Source organism: Triturus cristatus, chromosome 3_1, assembly GCF_964204655.1.
Source record: "Triturus cristatus chromosome 3_1, aTriCri1.1, whole genome shotgun sequence".
NCBI classification, from domain to species: Eukaryota; Metazoa; Chordata; class Amphibia; order Caudata; family Salamandridae; genus Triturus; species Triturus cristatus.
The window spans coordinates 1091003587-1091024933 of record NC_140583.1 but is presented as its reverse complement, the minus strand read 5'-3'; the positions used below and the strand labels follow the sequence as shown (position 1 = coordinate 1091024933).

General features: G+C 46.6%; 1 protein-coding gene across 3 annotated transcripts in view; it reads right to left on the bottom strand.

The window, feature by feature from the left end:
- Positions 1–4259: 4259 nt before the first annotated feature.
- The window catches only part of TBCEL (tubulin folding cofactor E like), a 262263-nt gene continuing 245175 nt past the window's right edge, over positions 4260–21347 (bottom strand). For all 3 annotated transcript variants that reach the window (XM_085645968.1, XM_085645969.1, XM_085645967.1), the window contains exon 8: positions 4260–6133. In XM_085645968.1, coding sequence (XP_085502094.1) covers positions 5815–6133 — 319 coding nt within the window. In that variant the 3' untranslated portion in view covers positions 4260–5814. The remainder of the gene's footprint in view (positions 6134–21347) is intronic.

Genomic DNA, 21347 nt, shown 5'->3' with positions numbered 1-21347 from the left:
CATTTTTGTTACTCTAGCTCCACACAAAGAAGCGCATAGGCAGTCTTATACAGACAATGTGTTTATGCAAATGTTGCATCATGCTCATAATGTGTCCAATACGACTAATTGTTGGATTTGTGGGTGAATCCCTTCGGTCACTCATAAGAGTGACAATCTGTTGTCTATGCCACTGTCATATATTGGCAGCTGTGAGGGTTGGTATGAACTGTTTCGGTTGGTGTACTTCCAATTTTCTCTTTCTACTTTGGATAGAACATCCAGTGATTCTTACACTGCGAATGAATATTTACGCTTCTATCAAGGGTTTATCCCTCTAGGACAGTGGTATTCAAACATTTTGATGCCGAGACCCCACCCACCCCCCCATCAAAATGTTTTAGGCATAAGGACCCCCTCCCGATAAACATTACTAAAACCTGGTACTCCTTATCATGGACAACCATAAATGTTCTCCAGAAAAACGATATGCACCTTATTGGTACCAGTTCAACCCCCAAATATAGCAATAAGGAACATTATAAGCCCTTTGCGCTGCCGGAGCATCATTTTTAATGACGCTCTGGTTGCGCAGCGTACAGACCCATATCTACGAGGCCACGCAAAGTTACTTGTGGCTTTTCATGGCCTCCTAGATATGGTGTAAGGCAACACAGCGCAAGTTGATGCGTTGCCTTACACTGCATCAGGGGGGCGTTACATTAGCGTTGCGATGGGTTTTCCAATGGGGTTTGACACATTGCCAGATTTACAAGGATCTGTAAACCTGAGGATGCTTCAAAACTAAGCAGCTCCAGGGGATGCTTAAGGTGGAGAAATATTTTTTATTTCTCCTCAATTGTTTCCTCTTTCTATGTGTAGCACACATAGAAAGAGGAAAAAGCCTCCATGGGTTGTTTCTGCGCAGGATGGCGTGCCTTCTTACACAAAAACAATCCTGCCAACAATGCAGACACCCTTGCACCATGGTGCAAGGGTGCCTGCGTTGGCGCCAGCCACCAAATTGTGTGTTGGCAGAAACGACAGGAATGAACCGCATCTATAAATTCAGTCCATTCCTGCCCTTTTGAATTGGCATAGGGCAGCACAGCAAAGGTTCTTGCGGAGCTGCTCTACACCATTTCATTGTAAACGAAACCCATAGATTTTAGAAATATCCAGACCCTATGTAATGCAATTTTGTTTTTACATAACTGTTCCTTCCACACATTATCAGGGATAGTAAGCACTATGTAAATACAACAATTAAAAGCAAGCACTTCACAGCTTAGTTAACCCTGCACACTACAACTCGAAAAAGCTTCAAGTGATTTTATCAAGTAACTGCAACAGCACTCTCCTGTCCTGAGAATTCAAAGCCAGGCAGCCAGCTAAACACACCTTTCTGCCAGTGTGCTGCTGGCCTGAAAGAAATGAAAATGTGCACAATGAGTTAATCTGCACCCATTTGCCATCTGCCTGGCTTTGATTTCCCAGCACAGGAGAGACCCTGAATAACAACACTCCAGGGAAAGCATTTTAACTACCGGAATTAACTACCTGGGACATTTTCTTTTTGCAAATGAAAAGCACAACCCCTTTCCCATGCCTCTAGGCCCCCCCCCTTGGGGTTGAGCCCCACAGATTGAAGACCTCTGCTCTAGGACTGGCGGGACAAGGGACTTTAGGGACACTGTCCTCAAAGTCATGTTGGAAAACGTATCGTAGGGTGAAGGCTAATGGCTGACTTCCAATGGTTTAACACCTCAGGGTACTTCCAATCCTTCCGAGGTCTAAATCTTACTGAAGATACACCGATACCAGTGTCGGTGGTCAATACAACAGCTAGTTTTTGTGTCCCGGGGACAGGGAAGATAAAGTTGGGGGAGAGTAAATGTAATTTTACTTACAAGCTGAATACGACTAATAGTATGCCTTTGGTCCTGCCCCATAATGTCTATTTTGTTTGTGGGTCACAAGCTCACGTCTGGGTCCAGCGGGGATGGTCAGGTACATGCTATCTCTCTTTCCTTCTTCCCCCTGTATATGTTGCCCCGTCTAACTATCACCAAACTCATGGACTGCAACGTAGAAGTCCATTCCTGTCAAGAGGCTTGTTGATACGAAAGATTTAGATCAGACTGACACTACCGCACAGCAATTTTGGGACGCTGTGAAGGGCCTATTACCTTACTGGGGTTTCATGGCAAATAGCCTTCAAATTTGTCAGTTAACAAGAGTCGTTGAAGGTGTTATCAATACAACTGCTGGGAAAATGACAAATATCACTGCTGAGCTCCAGGCTACGAGATTAGTCACTTTGCAGAACAGGATGGTGTTGGATGTTATACTTGCAGATAGAGGAGGGACCTGTCGTGCCATTGGAAGTAGCCGTTGTGTTTATATACCTGATAACACTCCCAATGTTTATTCAGCTATACAAAAATTACATAGAATATCAGCTGAGATACACCAAGAAAACAGGTATTTGGACTCTATTGGAGTGGTTGTGGAATACGCTAACATCCGGGGGGTGGAAGATCCTCACTTTCTTGGCTGTGGTTGCCAGTATAATCCTTAAATGTTGCCTCTGTATACATTGTCACCCAGCTTGTCGCTCCTATTGTGTCAATATCCTCACTCCCAAACAGAAAATGTCAATTCATCATACTAATGCCACAATTACGATACAAAGAGATATTGACGATTTGATGCAGATTGACGAAGGTATTTTTGAGACTACGTCTTTCCTTGCAGCCTCCATCCCTGATACTAACCATGTGACCTGCCCCTAATACGGATGTTCCTTTGTCCTTGAAAATGTTATATTTTCTATGATAATTTTTTTTAATTGTTAGGTCAAGGAGGGTCTGATGGAATGAATTTTTTTTCGTTATTTTGTCTATTGCGTATTATTCTATGCAAGTTAGCATTTGCGGCACCATTTTATGTTTGGTCGCCATTTTGGACCACGAACGAACCTAATCCTCGTTTTCTTCCGGAGAAACAGCCTGTGGTAATTTTCTGTTCTGCAAGGTTGGGCCTTGTTTTGCCAATGAATACACTGTTCTTATTAGCACATACCTTTCACACTTGATAGAGGCCTTTTCGCACTAGTTTATGTGCCCGGCCTCAGAATTGAAACCTATCCTTCTGTATTCCTTTGTTTAACTGCATCTGCCTAGAAAATCCCATTATGGGCATGCCTTCATTGGTTCGGAATTATACAGAATGTATCTCCATGTTTGCTGATGTCAGTCCTTCTGCAGCAATCTTTAGAGACTGGGAAGACTGGGCTCCGCACAAGTGCATCTGAATATATTGGTTTGTATTCTCTACTGTCTGACAGACTCTTCATTTGTATGGAAGGCTGAGAGGTGGTCGCGAGTGACCAGGATGAACCTAATCGGTTCACTTCCTTCAAGATGATAGGTTTCTGGTACAGTGTTAAGTCCATTGGGCAGCACACATCCTGTGGGGTTGAGCTTTGGGTTACTAGGCATAAGGATCATCTGTTGATATGTTGGCTGCTTCTGTGATTAATGGTGGTTCTTTGAGATATATACATCCTACCTTAGTTTCTGAGTGGTGTGTCTGGAAGGCTTTAGGATTTCTCAAACATCTTTAACCCCTTGCATGCCCGCCCCTTTCCCCGCCCAGTGCTGCGCTTTTTATTAGCGGGCGGAGTTCATGATGAGCTGGACTCGTCATGGGCACAGCGCCACCGCAGCCCATGACGAGTCCAGCTCGTCATGGGCACTGAAGGGGTTAAGATTGTAAGCCAACAGCTGTAGCTATTAAGATGTTGCTGACAATATGGTGTACCTGAGCTTCTTTGGAAATCGATGTGATCTTTTCCCTGACATCATTATAGTGAGTGGTACTGTGTATGATTGAATAACAGCGAGTAAGGAGTATGATTTCCGTACAGTGCGGGTATGGAGATAATTCTATGAAGTGGAAGGTACACATTAAGATTCTTGTTACATCAGTGGGACACAAATCATTATATGTAATGGATTCAATCACAGTGATGGCATATAAATCATTAATATCTTGTTCTGGTCTCAGTATAGGAGCCACAGATGTAACAAAATCCTGTGCTTGCTTCAATGTTGCTCCTTTTATACCTGTGGCTAATTACATCCTAAATAAGAGATTAAAAAAAAGATGAGCGCAGTAAAATAATTGGTAAACTAAAAAGGCATTCTGTTTGCATCAATAGTTATTACTAGATAGACAGGAGTCATGAACACAAACTATACATCGTATCCCACAAGTTTTAACCAACTATAAATAATTGTCAGCTTTATTTATGGCCATAGCAGTTCTGTTCTCAGAGACAATACAAGGCGGTTTCTCAATTGCTTTCTCACCTTAAAACTCACAGTTCAGTTCCCATGTCTGTTTTTTCTCCATGACAAACTCATCTGCTCAGCATGCTGTGGTCACTCCACTGATCACTACACTTTGCAGTCACACCTTCCATGGCCAGCATGGTACAAGTACGCCTTAAATATTCAACTGTTAAATGCCCCTATCCTATGCTCAGCATACTATAGATATTTCAGCATTGTTTCAACACTCAGCACCCCCATAGCAATAGCTCCACCGCTGTCCTGGAACCTCCTGTTCTGTGCTTTGAATATATAATCTACCTTCTGGCTGATCTACAAGCTTTGGTATGTATACAGGTGACATACTATAGCAATATAATGAATGACTTGTACATTGAGGAAAAAAAGTGGAAGTATTAAGATATTTAACAAAGCTCAATAAATCAGTCCATAATCAACTTAGATATTCTGTTCAGACAATAATAATTAATAACGATTTCAGTATCTTCTATACATAAATATTAAAATATTATAGCTCCTGTCCCAAAGTCTCTTGCAGAGATAATTATGCCAGCTCAGAGTCCATCGCAAGCACAGAGACCTCTGGGCACATGCTGTGCACGAGTCAGCCAACTACATTTCCAAGTATATGATGTGCAGGGGATGTGCTCATCATAGTTCGGCATCAATTGTGTGCATGGGACACACAGTAACATTACTCTTTGCAGATGATCATTGCACTAAGGAGTAAAAAGCACAGATCCAGGGGAACAGATCTGCATGAAAAGCCACTCCTACACCTTCAGAGAATGAATCCTCGAGGTGGGAGAAGTGTCTAACGGTCCCAACCAAACTTCAATTAATCACTTAACTTTTGGAACAAACTTCCGCAACATCAAACCAAATGCTTAAAATGTGCTCATCTTTGAACGGAATTAATAGCATTGGAAAGAGCAAATTTAGCTGATAACGATAAACATCCAATTAACAAACGAAAACACAGAACAATGCAAAAATATAAAAAGGAGACATCAAGGGGTAAATCAAGAAAAAAATCTAAGATACAAAAAACCCAGAACAGTGTGATTGACACAGCAGTCACTGAAAGATGGGATAGAATTTAAAGGAAAAAAAACACATAAAAGACAACAGCAAGACAGATAAAAATGAAACGAGCGTGCAAGAGTCAGAAAGAGGTTTAGCAGCCTATTTCTCCACAAGTCCCTGGATTTCTGTTTACACCCTTTGATCTCAAGAGAGAGTCTGTTCATGCGATTTCACAAGTATACCAAAGCAGTGGCGAGGTGAGGGAAGGGAGCAACACCTACGCATCAACAACTTCAAAGAACTCAGAAAAACAACTTGCTTTCTTCGGTGCCCCTTGACACTCAAAGTGACCTCATTGGCCAAGAAGCGGAGACCTGTGTATAAAAAAATAACCAGAACAAAACCTAAAACCTGTTAAAAAGTCAGTCTGTATGTGTAAGGGCTGGCAGGGTCATTTTGTCTTGGGCTCCACGAAAAACTTATCACCGTCGTGGATGCTGTAGGAGTGCAGTGCCCTTGTGCTTAACTTCATCTCCTCCGGTCCGAAGGGCGCCTCCCGGTCCAGGTAGTACAAGCGCATGTTGTTGGTGGATAACTGCACCACCGGTTTTAGTTGTTTTTTCAAGTCTGCCACAGTCTGGTCTAGGCGGATGCTCATTTCCTTCATCTTCTCCTCGAAGTGCACTTCAACCTTGGCCTTGCTCTGGGGCCGGAGGTTCACCTCTGCCAGTGGAGCAAGTTTACCATACTTTTTCACTAGTTCCTGGTACCTAGAAAAATGTATGAACAAAGAACATATCATAGGCACTTGAAACAATGATGCATGGTTCAAAATAAAATAAATATTTCAAAGGCATTTTAACTCAAAGGTACAACATCAGTAATTCCCAATATGGGAAGAGTGTTTAGTAACTAGATAAACAAATCACTACTCTATGTTCTTTTGAAACTATTTTAGTTATTCACGAAGACTTTTTCTTAAACCCCTATTAAAAACTTTAGGGTACCGTAGATGCGTACAGGCCTTGCACAAGTTGCAATCACTGACTATGCCAATTAAGTGTTTTAGGGTCAGTCCTTTTTTTAAAGCTGCAATTCGATCCAGGAAAACAATGGAAGGATAACAATGTTTGTTTTATTGATGTAATAGTACTTTCGTTTTAGATATTTATTATTTTTTAACATGCTGCATTTATATCAGATATGCACTTTGCATGAATCTGCTAGTTGTAATCCATAAGCTGCTGCTATGCACTGCTGAGTTTTTTGCCAGTATGAAATAAGGGTCAGTGCATTATTTTAATGCTATGAAATATTGCAGGGGATGATGATGCGGTTTTTAACTCGTTTTATAACAATATTTTAGTGTATTATATTGATGTGTGTCATTTATGGCCATGATTGGCCGAATAAAGATTCTTTGATACTGATGATAAACCAGTCTTGAGCAACAGACTGTTGACCACCTCAATCCTACACCTAAAGGTAGGTTGTAACAGGACAAGACTGCCAACTAAGTTTTTGTCATCTTTTGAAGAGCATTACTCGGGCTGCCATGCTATACATGAGGTGAGTGTGCTAAATGGGAAATAACTATTTGGCAGCCTTGTTGTTCCTTCATAGTTTTTGAAACAAGATTGAAATCTCGGAGATCTATGTATTTTGTACTCTCAGTGGTGTCGCTCTGCTTCAGACTGACATATTGTTGGTAGGCGGAAGCATTTCTCTGCCACACATACTATATCTGAAATAAGGTAGTAAGAAGGAAAGAACAACAACGATCAATACATGACTTATTATAAATAATAGTGGTAGCTTCATTAACAAAAAGGAATATGCTACTTACCAGTATGCATCTGTACTTGGAGTGTAGAGCTGCAGATCTACACACTTTTGCATAGATCGCCATCTGGTGTTGGGCCCGGATGTTTGCAGTTTGTTTTTCCTCTTGGAAAGTCTTTGGAAGTCACGAGGTCGGTGACTCCTCCCTTGGATCGTATTGCGCATGGGCTTCAGCTCCATCCTCAGATTGTTTTTCGCCAGCAGGGAAAGATGGAGCGTAGTAACAACAGTGAAGAAACCCATGTGTGTTGTATCTCAATAAGATAGACTGGAACAGATACAGGTAGCCGGGGAGGCGGGTGGGCGTGTGTAGATCTGCAGCTCTACATGCCAAGAACAGATGCATACTGGTAAGTAGCATATTCCGTTCGAGGCATATGAGCTGCAGATTACACACTTTTGCATAGACTATATAGCAGTTCCCAACCTTAGCGGCGACCACCGGTATCTGTTGCAGTGGTTTGAAATAATGTTTTTAGTACAGCCTGGCCCACACTAGCTTGTTGCTTGGTTTGCACATCTACACAATAGTGTTTAGTGAAAGTGTGCGGTGTTGACCATGTAGCTGCTTTGCAGATATCATCTAATGGAATGTTCCCTAGAAAAGCCATAGAAGCCCCTATCTTCCGTGTAGAATGGGCTTTAGGGGGAACGGATAGCGTTCGTTTTGCTTTGTGGTAGCAAACCTGGATGCATTTTACAATCCACCTAGCTATCCCTGATTTTGAGATGGGGTTGCCCTTGTGTGGTGGAGAGAAAGAGACAAACAGTTGTTTGGTCTTTCTGAAAGGTTGTGTTCTTTGTATATAGTAAAGTAAGGCTCGTTTGACATCTAGCGTGTGTAGAGCCCTTTCTGCAACGGTCTGAGGTTGCGAGAAAAATACTGGTAATTCTACAGATTGGTTTAGGTGAAAAGGGGAAATGACTTTAGGTAGGAATTTTGGGTTGGTACGGAGAACAACCTTGTTCTGGTGCATTTGAAGAAAAGGTTCTTGTATGGTAAGTGCTTGTATCTCACTGACCCTTCTAAGGGAAGTGATGGCTACAAGGAAAGCTGTTTTCCATGTAAGAAATTGCAGTCCGCATTTATGCAAAGGTTCAAAAGGAGGCCCCATCAGCCTTGTGAGAACGATATTTAAGTTCCACACAGGTTAGGGTGGTACTGTGGGGGGAATTATTCTTTTTAGGCCTTCCATGAAGGCTTTAATGGCAGGCACTCTGAAATGTGATAGGTGCTGCCTGTTCTGTAGGTAAGCTGCAATTGCTGCGAGGTGTAGCCGAATGGAGGTATAGGCTAGATTACACCTTTGTAGGTGGAGTAAGTAGCATATGACGTGTTGCATAGACACGTCTAGAGGATTGATTGCGTTGTTATGGCAATAAACAACAAATCTTTTCCACTTGGCAACGTAGCAGGCTCTAGTGGTAGGGCGTCTAGCTTCTCTGATGACGTTCATTCAGTCAGGGGGAAGGTTTAGGTATCCGAATTCTAGGATTTCAGGAGCCAGATCGCAAGGTTGAGCTGAGCTGGGTCCGGGTGTCTGATCTCTCCATGGTTCTGGGTTAGGAGGCATGGTGAGAGGGGTAGCTTTTGGTGTGGTACTACCGAGAGTTCCAGCAGCGTGGTGTACCACGGTTGTCTGGCCCATGTTGGGAGCTACTAGGATCAGTGTGAGGGAATGCTGTTGTAGCTTTCGCACCACTAATGGAATTAGTGGGAGAGGTGGAAAAGCGCATGCAAATTTGCCTGACCAGTTCATCCATATCGCATTTCCTTTGGACAATGGGTGTGGGTATCTGGCGGCGAAGCTTGGGCTTTTTTTTGTTTTCGTGGGTGGCGAAGAAGTCTATCTGTGGATGCCCCCACATTTGAAAGAACAGATGAAGAACCTGTGGGTGAAGTTCCCACTCATGGATCTGTTGTGTCTGTCTGCTGAGCAGATCTGCCATGGTGTTTTGGACTCCTGGGACATGTTGGGCTAGGAGAAAGATTTTGTGTGGAATTGCCCATCTCCATATGCTCTGTGCTAATTGAGAGAGCTGTGGTGAGTGTGTGCCGCCTTGTTTTTGAATATAATACATGGTCGTCATGTTGTCTGTGCGAATGAGGACTGCCTTGCCTGAAATCCATGGTTGAAAGGATTTTAGGGCTACAAAGATTGCTAGTAACTCCAGATGGTTGATATTGAGTAACTTTGTTGAGGCGTCCATGTGCCCTGCACTGTGAGGTGTAATAGGTGAGCTCCCCAGCTGGAGAGCGATGCGTCTGTTGTTAGTATTATTTGTGGAACAGGGTCCAGGAACGTTCGACCTTTGGAAAGGTTTGTGGTGTTGCACCACTGCAGAGAGCGATGGGTGCGACCGTCTACCAACACCAGATCTGTCAGTTGCCCCTGGGCCTGGTCCCATTGGCACGCTAAGCACTCTTGGAGTGGACACATCTGGAGTCTTGCGTGAGGCACTATGAAAATGCAAGAGGCCATCATCCCTATCAGTTTCATAAACACTCTTGCTGGAAGGGAGTGTTGAAGTACGAATTTTTGTTGCAAAGCCTGAATGCTTGCAATCCTGGCCGGATTGGGGTAGGCTATTGCTTTTGAGGTGTCTATGATGGCACGGAGGTATTGATTTATATGGGATGGTGTTAGTGGAGACTTTTGGTAGTTCACCGTGAAGCCTAGTTGGTGAAGTAGTTGGATTGTAGTGGCGGTGTGGTGTACACATTGGTTGTATGAAGTGGCCTTTATCAGCCAGTCGTCCAAGTATGGGAAGACGTGAATGTGCGGTCTCCTGAGGTGTGCCGCCACTACCGCTAGGCGCTTGGTGAATACCCGTGGTGCTGTTGTGACTCCGAATGGGAGCACCTTAAACTGGTAGTGTTGTCCGTCCACTACAAATCTGAGGTACTTTCTGTGAGCATGGTGTACTGGAATGTGGAAGTATGCATCTTTCAAGTCCAGTGTGGTGAGGAAGTCGTTCTGGGAGAGGAGCGGAAGCACCTGCTGAAGCGTTACCATGTGAAAATGGTCTGAGTGTATGTATGTGTTTAGGGGCCGGAGAACTAAATTTGATACTTGTATAGCGCACTACTCACCCGCAAGGGTCTCAAGGCGATTGTACGAATACCTCTGTGGAACCCATCCTGGCTTTCCCTGTGAGGCGTCCACTCCTGGGCACCACCAAGGTGGAAGCCAGGCATCCTTTTAGCGTTGTGGGGGCCGTTGTGGAGATTAAGCAAGCTATTGCCCAGAGTTGCAGAGTGGGACTCCATGACTGGAATAGGCACCGAGGCGAGAATTATCAGATCCGTGGAATTTTTTGAGCCCAAGACCCGCCGGGGCGGGGAATTGAACCCTGGTCCCGGGCCAGACCTCTGCATCAGGGTCTGCCGCTCTAACCATTGAGCCACACTAGCCAACTAGAATAGGTCATAGAGTCTCGTCCCTTTTTGGTATTAGAAAATATAGGGAGTAGACCCCTAAAGGGGGAGGGGGGGGGAGGGGAGTCATTGGGTAGGCGGTGTGGCAGAGCGGGCGGTATTTGTTTTGCCTCTGCCCTTATTATTGTTGCCCCTATAGCCGCCTCTTTGATAGCCCCTTGTGAAGGTGGACTGAGTGGGGGATTTGTAGGAAGTGGACGCGTTATCTGAGGAGTAGCCGCTAGATGTACTCCGAAAGGAAGAGCGTCGAAAAGAGCGCCTAGGAGGGTGTGACTGTAGGACTCCCATGGACTTCGCCGTATCGGTGTCCTTCTTAATTTTTTCGAGGGCCTCATCTATCTTTGGGCCGAATAGGTGTTCCTGGTCAAAGGGATGATTCAGGATGGAGGCTTGTACCTCTGGTTTAAATCCTGATAATCTTAGCCAAGCATGGCGACGGAGGAGGACGCTAGTATTAATGGCCCTGGAGGCTGTGTCTGCTGCATCTAAGGCACAGCGTATAGAGGTGTTAGTGATTGTCTTACCCTCTTGAATTAATTCATTGGCCCTAGTTTTATATTTCTCAGGGAGGTGGTGCATTATGTTTTCCAATTCATCATAATGTGCCCTATCGTATCTGGCCAATAGCGCTTGGGTGTTGGCGATACGCCATATATTGGCTGCCTGTGACGCAGTGCGCTTTCCTGATGCGTCCAGTAGCTTTGACTCTGTCAGGTGGTGGTGCTTCGCCTGACGCCTGGGAATTTGTTCTTTTTCGTGCAGTGGAAACCACTAGGGAATCTAGTGGCACTGCCCCTTTGATATAGGCGGGATCTGTGGGGGCAGCGTTGTATTTCTTTTCTATGAGTGGGTTAATGACCCTGGCCCTGACTGGGTCCTTAAAAACCTCTGGCGCATGCTTTACCACCCCCTTAAGCATAGTTAGTATGGATGTAGACCTATGTGTGGTATCAAATGTGTTGAGGAGGAAATCCTCCTCCACTGGGTCAGTGTGCATCTCTACCCCGTGATAGTGTGCCGCCCTTTGAAGTAGATGGTGGAACCCTAATGAGTCTTCCGGTGGAGATGGCCTGGAAGGGTAAAGGTCATCTTGTGGGACGTTGGGAATATCTGGGTTATTGTAGTCGTCCCATGGGTCTGGGGATCCTGTAGGGGTGGGGTCTTGGGGCACATCCCCTATATCGTGATATGGGTCCCCCTGATAATCATCGTCTGGAGACGGGGTCGGAGAGCGATGAGGTGGGGGTGGAGAAGGCGGAGGGGGAGAGGGTGGGGGAGGTGGAGAACGTGGGGAAGGTATTCTGAAAGGAGAGGTAGCAGAGTCCTTCCTCTTTGGAGGTGGAGGCGGAGCTGGTTTGTCCAAATGTCTCTTTTTGGAAGAGAGTGCCAGATGTCCAGTTTTTGGATCCCTGGTGAGAGTTTTTTGTAAGGTATCCGGTGTAAATAGTTCCTGTGACAATGTTTGGTCCGTCGGCGCCGACGTTTTTGGGGCCGATTACTTTTTAGTCTTGTCCGTGCCAGTTTGCTTAGCACTAGGCTTGGGGACCTCCGATTTCTTGGTCGGCGCCGAGATGGGCTTCGGCTTGGAAGTGTCGGTGCCGAGGGCCTTATGGGGTTTGGTCGGTACCGAAGATGGCGTCGGTACGGAAGCGCTGGGTTTCTACCCCGAGGGCTTCGGTGCGGAGCTCGGTGTCGAGGTAGAGGCTGGTTTCTTCTTCGGTGCCGAAGTGTGTTTCTCGGCACCGCTGGCAGGCTGGCTCGAGCCCGAGCCGCCAGAAGGCTTACTTGGCTTCTTCACCAGGCCTGAAGGTGGGGTGTGTGAAGCAGTGTCTCTGGTCTTGCTTAGGCCCGGAGGCGAAGGCGTGACCGAAGCCTTTTTGGGTGTTTGCGCGGGTGTGGGGGGGGGGGGGGGTATAGCACTCACGACCCTCTGCGCCGGAGTTATGTCTTCAACATCTGAGTCGTCGGCCTCGGAAGCGCTGCTGTCCCGGATCTTCGATGTCGTCTCCGAAGATATCGACTGGAACGGAGGTCGAGGAGTGTGCCATGTTTCTTCTGGCTCTTCGGTCCCGAATAGTCTTTTTCGATCGCAAAGACTTACAGGCCGGACAGTATCGAGCCTCGTGTTCAGGGGAGAGGCAGAGGTTGCATACCTCATGAAGATCGGTGTGGGGGAATTTGGACCCACATCGAGGGCACTTTTTGAATGGAGCCCGGGACCGGAGCTTGGGTAGGCCCGAAGGCCGCCGTCGACGACTGGAACCGAAGATTTGTCGATGAGAAGGTGCGTTGATTTGAGGGGATCGCGATCGAAACAATACCGCGGTGTGAGGTAAGGATTCCGCTTCGATCGTCGAACTGGAAATGTTCTGAACCGGAGCGCGAAGATTATATCCGAGCCCGATGGCGGAAAAAAACAATCTGAGGATGGAGCCGAAGCCCATGCGCAATACGATCCAAGGGAGGAGTCATCAACCTCGTGACTTCCAAAGACTTTCCAAGAGGAAAAACAAACTGCAAACATCCGGGCCCAACACCAGATGGCGATCTATGCAAAAGTGTATAATCTGCAGTTCATATGCCTCGAACAGTTACTTACCTTTGGTAACACCTTATGTGGTAGAGACTCTATCTGGCTGCGGATTCCTTACCTTAGGAATATCCCCAGGAGTCAGACCGGACTCGGAATTTTTGGGTGAGCACTACCCTTGTGTGCTGGTAGGTGGCATAGTTTGCCTCTGCAAGGCATGTTCATCCGCTGTTAAAGGGACGTGTGCGGTGCCTATATAGGTACCAACCTAGCGCACAGAAGTCAGATTCTTTTCAATACTTTACACGCACCGATCCACGAAGAACACTGGTGTGGAAAACTAGGGCCCTGATAGGGGAAAGCCCAGTCCCTATAAATCCATTCGCAGAGTGGGGAGGACGGGTGGGTCGGTAAGGAATCTGCTGCTAGAAAAGAGTATCAACCAGATAAGGAGTTCCCGAAGGTAAGTAACTTGTTCATCTGATAAGACTTCTAGCCATAGATTCCTTACCTTACAATATATACCAAAGCAATACCTCCCCAGAGGAGGGTCAGCTAAACAATTTCACACTAAAAAGTCATGCAGGACCGGACAGGCAAAGTGCCCATCCCTATGACTGGACTATCCAGGTAGTAGTACTTGATAAACATGTCCAGAGATGTCCACGTTAATTCCTGGCAAATGTCCAGAATCGGAACTCTGTGTGCTAACGCAGTGGTCACAGCCTTTGCTCTGGTAAAATGAGCACAAACCCTCAGGGGGTTGCTTTTTGGCTAATGCGTAGCAGATTTTGATACAGAGTACGATCCATCAGGAGATGGACAGTCCTGTACCACCCTCCCTTTGTGGGCTCCCACATACCCTATGAAGAGTTGTTCATCCACCTGGAACTCTTTTGTGTGGTCAAGGTAGAACAACAATGCTCTCTTTCGGTCCAGCCGGTAGAGTCAATCCTCTTCGTTAGAGGAATGAGGTGGAGCATAAAAGGTAGGCAGAGTGATGGACTGGCATACCGGAAAGAGAGTGGCTACCTTTGGTAGAAAGGTAGCTCTAGCGCGAAGGACTAACTTTTCTGGGAAGATGTGGAGGTACGAGGGCTTAGATGACAAAGCATGGAGCTCACTGACCCTGCGGGCAGATGTTATTGCCGCTATAAAGACCGTCTTGATTGATAAAAGCCTGAGAGGACAGTTTTGGAGCAGCTCGAAAGGAGAGCGCATGAGGAAAGTCAGAACGAAATTTATGTCCCACTGAGGCACGATGAAGGGTGAAGGAGGGAACAAATGTTAGACTTTTCAGAAACCTATGTACAATAGGGGACTTGAAAAGGGATGGCTGATCAGGCAACATTTATAATGCTGAGATGGCAGAAAGGCACCCTTTCAAGGTGCCCAAAGCAGAGCCCTGCTGGGAAAGTTAGAGAATAAACAGGACCTGAGAAAGATGGTTAGAAAGGGGGGTCAACCTTTTTTTCTGCACATAATGCCACAAACTAGCCCTGAAGTCAGGAATATACCGTCTTAGTGAAGGGACACCTGGCTGCCAAGATGACATTACATACATCAGAAGGAAGGTCAAAAGCTGTCAGCTGTTGCCGCTCAATCTCCATGCATGAAGGCAGAGTGTTGACAGGTTCAGGTGGTGAACCCTCCCCAGTTGCTGCAAAAGAAGATCCTCAGAAAGTCCAGAGGTTCAATGGCTATGCTCAAGATTTCGGCATACCAAACTCTTCAGGCCCAATCCGGAGCCACAAGGATGACTTGGGCCCAGTCATTCCAGATCTTGAGGAACCTGGGAAAATATTGGCAGAAAAGCACACAGGAGGTCAGAGCTCCAATCAAGACGAAGAGCTGCCTTGGAAACTCCAGCACGCAGAAGTGCGAACATTGCATGTTCTTGGTGGTGGCTAACAGATCTAACCAAAGCTCTCCACACTGCTGAAAGAACTTGCACCACTTCCGAATGGAGCCACTATTTGCGATCTGCTAGGCATCTTTGGCTGAGTTTATCCACCCTGGCATTCAAGGCCCACCACCTGTTGAACCATCTGAGAAATGCCCTGACGTCCATGACCCCATCTCGCCATGTTTGATGCAGTACCACATGGTGGTGTTCTTGTACGTGAACACCTTCCCTTGATGGAGGGTAGAAAGGTTTTCAATACCAGTCCAATTGCCCGCGTGGTGAAGGTGATGGTGTACCCTGCTGCCCACTGGTTGTCAATGATGGTCGGAGGGCAAAGTAAAGTGGCTTGGAGGCTGTGGTGATGGACTGGGCTGGGCTGACCTCTGGATACCTGACCCACAGGGTCTGTGCATGTCGCGTCCTCTGTCATGCAGGGTCTCGGAAGCTTGCAGGCTGTGGTGGCTCGGCAAGTAGAGACGTGGATGAAAGTCCTTTCTGTGGCCACGAAAGCAGCAAAGGTGGACTGGAGTTGATGGAGGGGCCATGGAAAGGCCCAAGGGCCTGGCCAGAGTGCTGCTGTCCTTTAAGTGCTCCAGTGCGGAGTCTGCCTTGTCTCAGAAGATACTGGAGCCATCAAAGGGTGTGTCCATAAGCAAAGCTTTGACATCCCCTGAAAAGCCAGTTGTCCTCAGTCAGGCATGGCACCGTAAGGCCACTGCCGAAGAAACCTCTCTGCCTAGCATGTCAGACATATCAAGCCAACATCGGATTGGGAACTTAGCTGCGTCCCTCCCAACAGCCATAGCTTGGGAGAGTATGGACTGGGCCTCCTCCGGGACCATTGGCAACACATGCGCAACAAAATCCCGAAGGGAACGGGAGTAACAGACCAAAAGGCATGCGGTGTTTACAGACTGCAATGCCAGGCTTTGCGAAGATAACATTTTACTACCGAAGGTGTCCAGCATTTTGGATTCTCTATCTGGTGCAGTGGCAGGGATAGCACCAGGATTTACTCAGGAAGGGGAGGCTTAGACCATCACGCTCTCAGTGGTGGGGCTTTGGGTGAGTAAAGAGGGGTCCCCTGGTGCAGGGAGATAGCAGCGGGCAATTGTCCTGTTCACAGGAGCCCCTGTGCAAAGCTTTGGCCAGGCTCAGGCAAGATATCACGGAGGACTTTATTAAATGGGAGAAGCGGTTCTGAAGGGTTGATTCCAGATTAAAGCATCTCCATCAAGACATTAGTCTCAACAGCCACGGAGGGCAACTAAAGGTCCAGGACCTTGTCCGCCCTCCTCACCACCATATCGAATGCGACTCTCTTCACCGTAGCCAGAGTAGGAGGGGAGACCAAGCCAGTATCCGGGGTGGTATCCAGTCCACTGGTATTCGCCAAATCTTCACACTAGTCCATTTCAGGGTGTGAGGGCTGGTATTCTTTAGGGTCCAGTGGACCCTTCCAATCTTCCCCAAACTGTAGCCTATAAGAAAAGGGCTCAGGCTCTGACCTGGAAGGAATGGCTCCAGTCAGCGCTGAGTCGTCACTGGGCGACGCCCTTCCAGCTCTGTGCTGGAGCTGCGGATAAGAATGGGTATGGCGTTGCCAGTGGCACTGGGAGCATTGATTGTGGGACTGGCTTTAGGGAAGGTCGAAGTGGCACGACTAGCGCTGGTCTGGATCCATCTGCGGATCCAAGAAGACCAATTATCACCAAGGGTGACCGGTCAGCAGGGAACCAGTAGGGGCACCTCCCAAAACTGTGGAGCCCAAAGGCACTCCGGCAGGGATGGGCTGCCAAACTATGAGGAGCATGGCCTCATAGAATTCTTGAAGTTGGGAGAGGTTTGCTGTGGCTCCCGGAAACTGTGCAAGGCACAGAGACAGACCAGGCGCAGGCTCAACCTCGGAACCTGGTACTTCGAAATACCATCCTCAACATATCCATACGGTATCCAGCAATACGGCCCACACCGTGCACATCGCATGTGTATCCCCGCATGATCTTACCCCACCTAGCCAGTTCGCTAAACGATTACCACGTTCACGTTCTCCATACCTTCGGGAGTCAGCCACCCCCGTGTACCATGTATATGGGCTACCTCAAACTGATTACCAGTTCACCCCCCTCTGCGACCACTGCCCCTACCAATGTTCCTACCTGTAGCATGAATCCCACGCTACTGGCTAACGTTCCATTTTCCATTGAGCATACCGCTGCGTACACACCTCCTTTGTTTACCGTCACTGTATTTCTTCAGACGGTTTCCAACATGAGAACTAGAGAATTTTTTTACTAACGCATACTCCATAGCAACCAAGGCACGACTACTCCCCTCATTCACACCTTATCACTGCCCACCCCTATGTCTTTGTCTGTCCATTATGAGCCTACCACCTCACGCCTCTATACCGAGGATAGCCTTCCTCCCTGGGCACCACCCTTTTTTTTTTACATCTGATCATTGATTAGTTTGTACTGAATCTCTGGATTCAGCACAATGGGGTCTCTGCTATACCCTGAATTACAGGATTTTTTAGTAAGAAACCCCAGTAAGATGAAGTAATTCTTTATCTGTCCACTATGTCTCGAGCTGTGTCTACGTCATATATAGCTCCCTTTAACCCCCTCCCCCCCCTCCTCTCTTTCATTTTGTCTCCAACAGGTTCCGTTTTTTTGAGACGACGCACAACACGGGTCTCGTACGCAGAGACGTCTTACCTAAACGGACGATAGGTAGAGTGGTAGTATAGGGTGTTCCTTCCCCTGACTACCACCTGTTCATCTGCAGTAGGTTCTGAAGAAGCGCACGGGGATCCATTAGGGACCATGCTTTTTGCGCGAAACATGATGACCATCACCCACTTTTAGTTCACCACACACTTCTGGTTAAGGTTTGAGAGCAGGTGGGAACACACTAGTCCCTCCCTTTATTTAGTCAAAAGGAGAGTCTCCAAACCCCATTATCTTTTTAATTCACCTCAAGGACCTCTATTAAACTCATTCAGGTACTGAGAGGTAATTTTAAGCTCACTTTCACCCACTATCTTGACCCACACACCCACATGCACAAATACGGCACCTCCTCAAAAGATCTCCAACAAAGAGCTCTCTTGGAGAGCCCGTGAGGGACTGCAGCGCCCCCCCCACGAGGAGCACCGCCCAATGATGATGCTTTACACTCGCAAGAGTGTGTGAGGGCAAAAAATATACTAGGAGTTCTTACTCTTCCGAGCACACTCAACTATCCTTTGGAGACACCTATACCTCACTCTTAACCATACCTGGGTTACTGAGTACTCTTTCTCTCCCTTATTAGGAACTGCTACCTTTTTGTGATACACATTGTTTTAGGAGCATAGGTACAGGACCTCTTTTATTCTTAAACCAGCTCCTAGTTCCCCCTTCTTGTGATATTGTTAGAAAATAACTTCCTCGAGGTTTTTGATGAAGAAAAGTCCAGTGGTGCTGGGAGGACTCAATCCGGTCTACAGTCTGATGTTCACACAATGTGTGTTACAGTACACAGTGCTCAAAGTTTGATTAAAAGGTTGACCTCCTCTGCATTTCTGTGATGCCAACTGCACTTGGGGGTACCTCTTCCAAAGGCATAGTTGTGTTATGCCGGATGAGTGGCTGCAGCCTGAAATTATAGGCATTTGTGAGTGCTATCTCCCTTGAAGACAGTAACCGCTCCATTTTTGGAGGTGCTGCTAAAGTGGTCACCCAAAAAAAGGCCATTGCCCTTAAAGTCAGAGTTCACTTCCGCACACAGTGGGAGGAAATTATTCCATGAGCCCAAGCCAAGGACTTCACACTCCCCAAGGCCTCTCGGGGGGGGGGGGGCCTGTAAAGTCTGCCATAATGCTCTTTACTGTGGCATAACATTTGGAAGCCTTTATCCTGGCTTGTCCCTAAATATATTGCCTTGTGAGAAAGCCTAAACTTCTTCCACCATGCAAAAGGAGTAACACTAGAAAGGACTGGAAGTACTTTGCAGTCAATGCTTCAATTGTCAGCCTAGCTTTTTTGTTTTTAGCAACCGGGTCTCAAAGGAGGACAGATGTACTCCAGTTAAACTGAAAAAGAAGGAGGGAGTCCAGAAGAAAGGGATTAAGAAAGGGAAAGGTAGCTACATGTTTGTGTAGATCATTACATGGCTGTAGGAGAACAAATCTGTCCCCTAAACATGAAGAATAGATTTCAATCTTATGGAAAGGAAAAAGATGTCTAGAGACAAGTATATCTTAGAAATTGTGAAAAGAGTCCTTGCCCTTCAAAACAAGTTCATACTACCTGCTGGCAGTCAAAGTTAAGACGTATGGAGGAGAGAAAATGTTACACACATATCAGACCCCAAAATTTCTTCTAACATACTGTGCGCCTCTTGAACCTGCTAGGAATATGTTGGTGTCAAGTGAAGGTAGTTAGAAGAGGCAGGTAGGAGAGGATTTTACTCTAACTGTGGGGAAGAGGGAGGAGGGGGAGAACAAACATCTGAATAAATTTGAAGGCGGCATTATAAAACAACAAAGGGACAGAATCTCTGGGCAAAAGATTAGGGCAGTTGAAATCTACCTCGATTAACGGTAATTTCCATATCCCCATATGATTGTTTTACATAAATGAGAGGTTCAAAAGAAGACCACACTATTGCCGAATCAGATTGCCTCCCTTTGGGATTAGTTTTTGCCTGAGGGTTTGCAGGCATGGCATGGAAGTGATACTGCCTCTTCTCAGAACAATGGGTGTGCCAGGGGTTGCTGTACTTGGACAACTGGCTCATAAAAGCATGTACAAGCGAAGAGGACCCCAAATACCTATGAGGCATCTTGGTGTGTTTCTGCGTTGTTCAGAAAGTCTCAGCTAGAAAAAATTGCCGAAAGAAAAATGTTTTTAAATTGTACTGTTTTTAGAAGTATAAACGAGGAACTTGGAATAAAACTTCCAAGATGTAGTTATTTGTTGGAGTACATTCGTCTATTGGACATTTCATGATAATTTTAGCTACCTAAGAAAATTGTTCTTGTGTTTCATATATAGACTTGGTTGGGCACCAATCTAGTGGGTAGAGAGAGCTTGCCCCTTGTCTTTCAGAATCTACGCCCACCAACCAACTTACCCCACCCCTCTCTAACCCAATCAACCGCAGCCCACTCCAATCTACCCCACTTCACCCCAATCTACCACATTACACTCAAATCTACTCCACTCTGCTCCAATCTACCCAACTCCACTCTAGTACACTCCAATCTACCCCAGTTCAATGTATCCCACTCAACTCTAAACTCCACTGCAATCTACTACAAACAACCACACTTCAACCTACCCCACTCTAATCTAACAATCCAATCCAACCAAATCTACACCACTCCAATCTACAACACTCCACCCCAATCTACCCCACCCCACTCCAATCTACCACTTCCCAATCTACCCCTACCTACTGCTCACACATCTACCCATCTCAATCTACCCTATCCCAATCTATCCCTATCTACTCCACTCCAATGTACTCCACTCAAATCCGATCTACTCCACTCCACCCCATTGCACTCCACCCGACCCCACCCCACTTTACCTCACTCCAAACCAACCCACTCCACCTCAATCTACCCTACACCTCTGCAATCCAATCTACCCACCTCAATCTACCCCACTCCAACCTACCACACCCCATACCAATCTATCCCACACCACTTCATCCAATGCCACTCCAATCTACTAGTCTCCAACCTACCTCATTACAATCGACCCCATTCTACTCCAATCTGCCCCACTCCACCCCACTTCACCCCACTATGCCCCACTCCGCCCCAATATGCCCCCCTCTTCTCCAATCTACCACAATCTGGCCCACTCCACCCACTCCAATCTACCCAACTCCCCCAATCTATCCCACTTCACTCTACCCCAATCTACCCCACTCTATTTCATTCTACCGTACTATAATCCACCCATTTTACCCCTATCCACTCCAATATATCCCACTCCACTCTACCGCTATCGGCTGTACTCCAATCTACCCCTCACCAGTCTACCCCACTCTACCCAAAATCTTTCCTAATCTAAATCAATTCAATCTACCACACCAAAACCTACCAAGCTAATCTACCCCACTCTAATCTGCCCCAATTCACCCCTCTTTATTCTACCTCACCCTACGCTCTACGCCAATCTACCCCACTTCACTCTACCCCCATCTACCCCACCCCACTCCACACCAATAACTTTTAGCCATGCTGAACAGCTGCCACTCTGGTATACA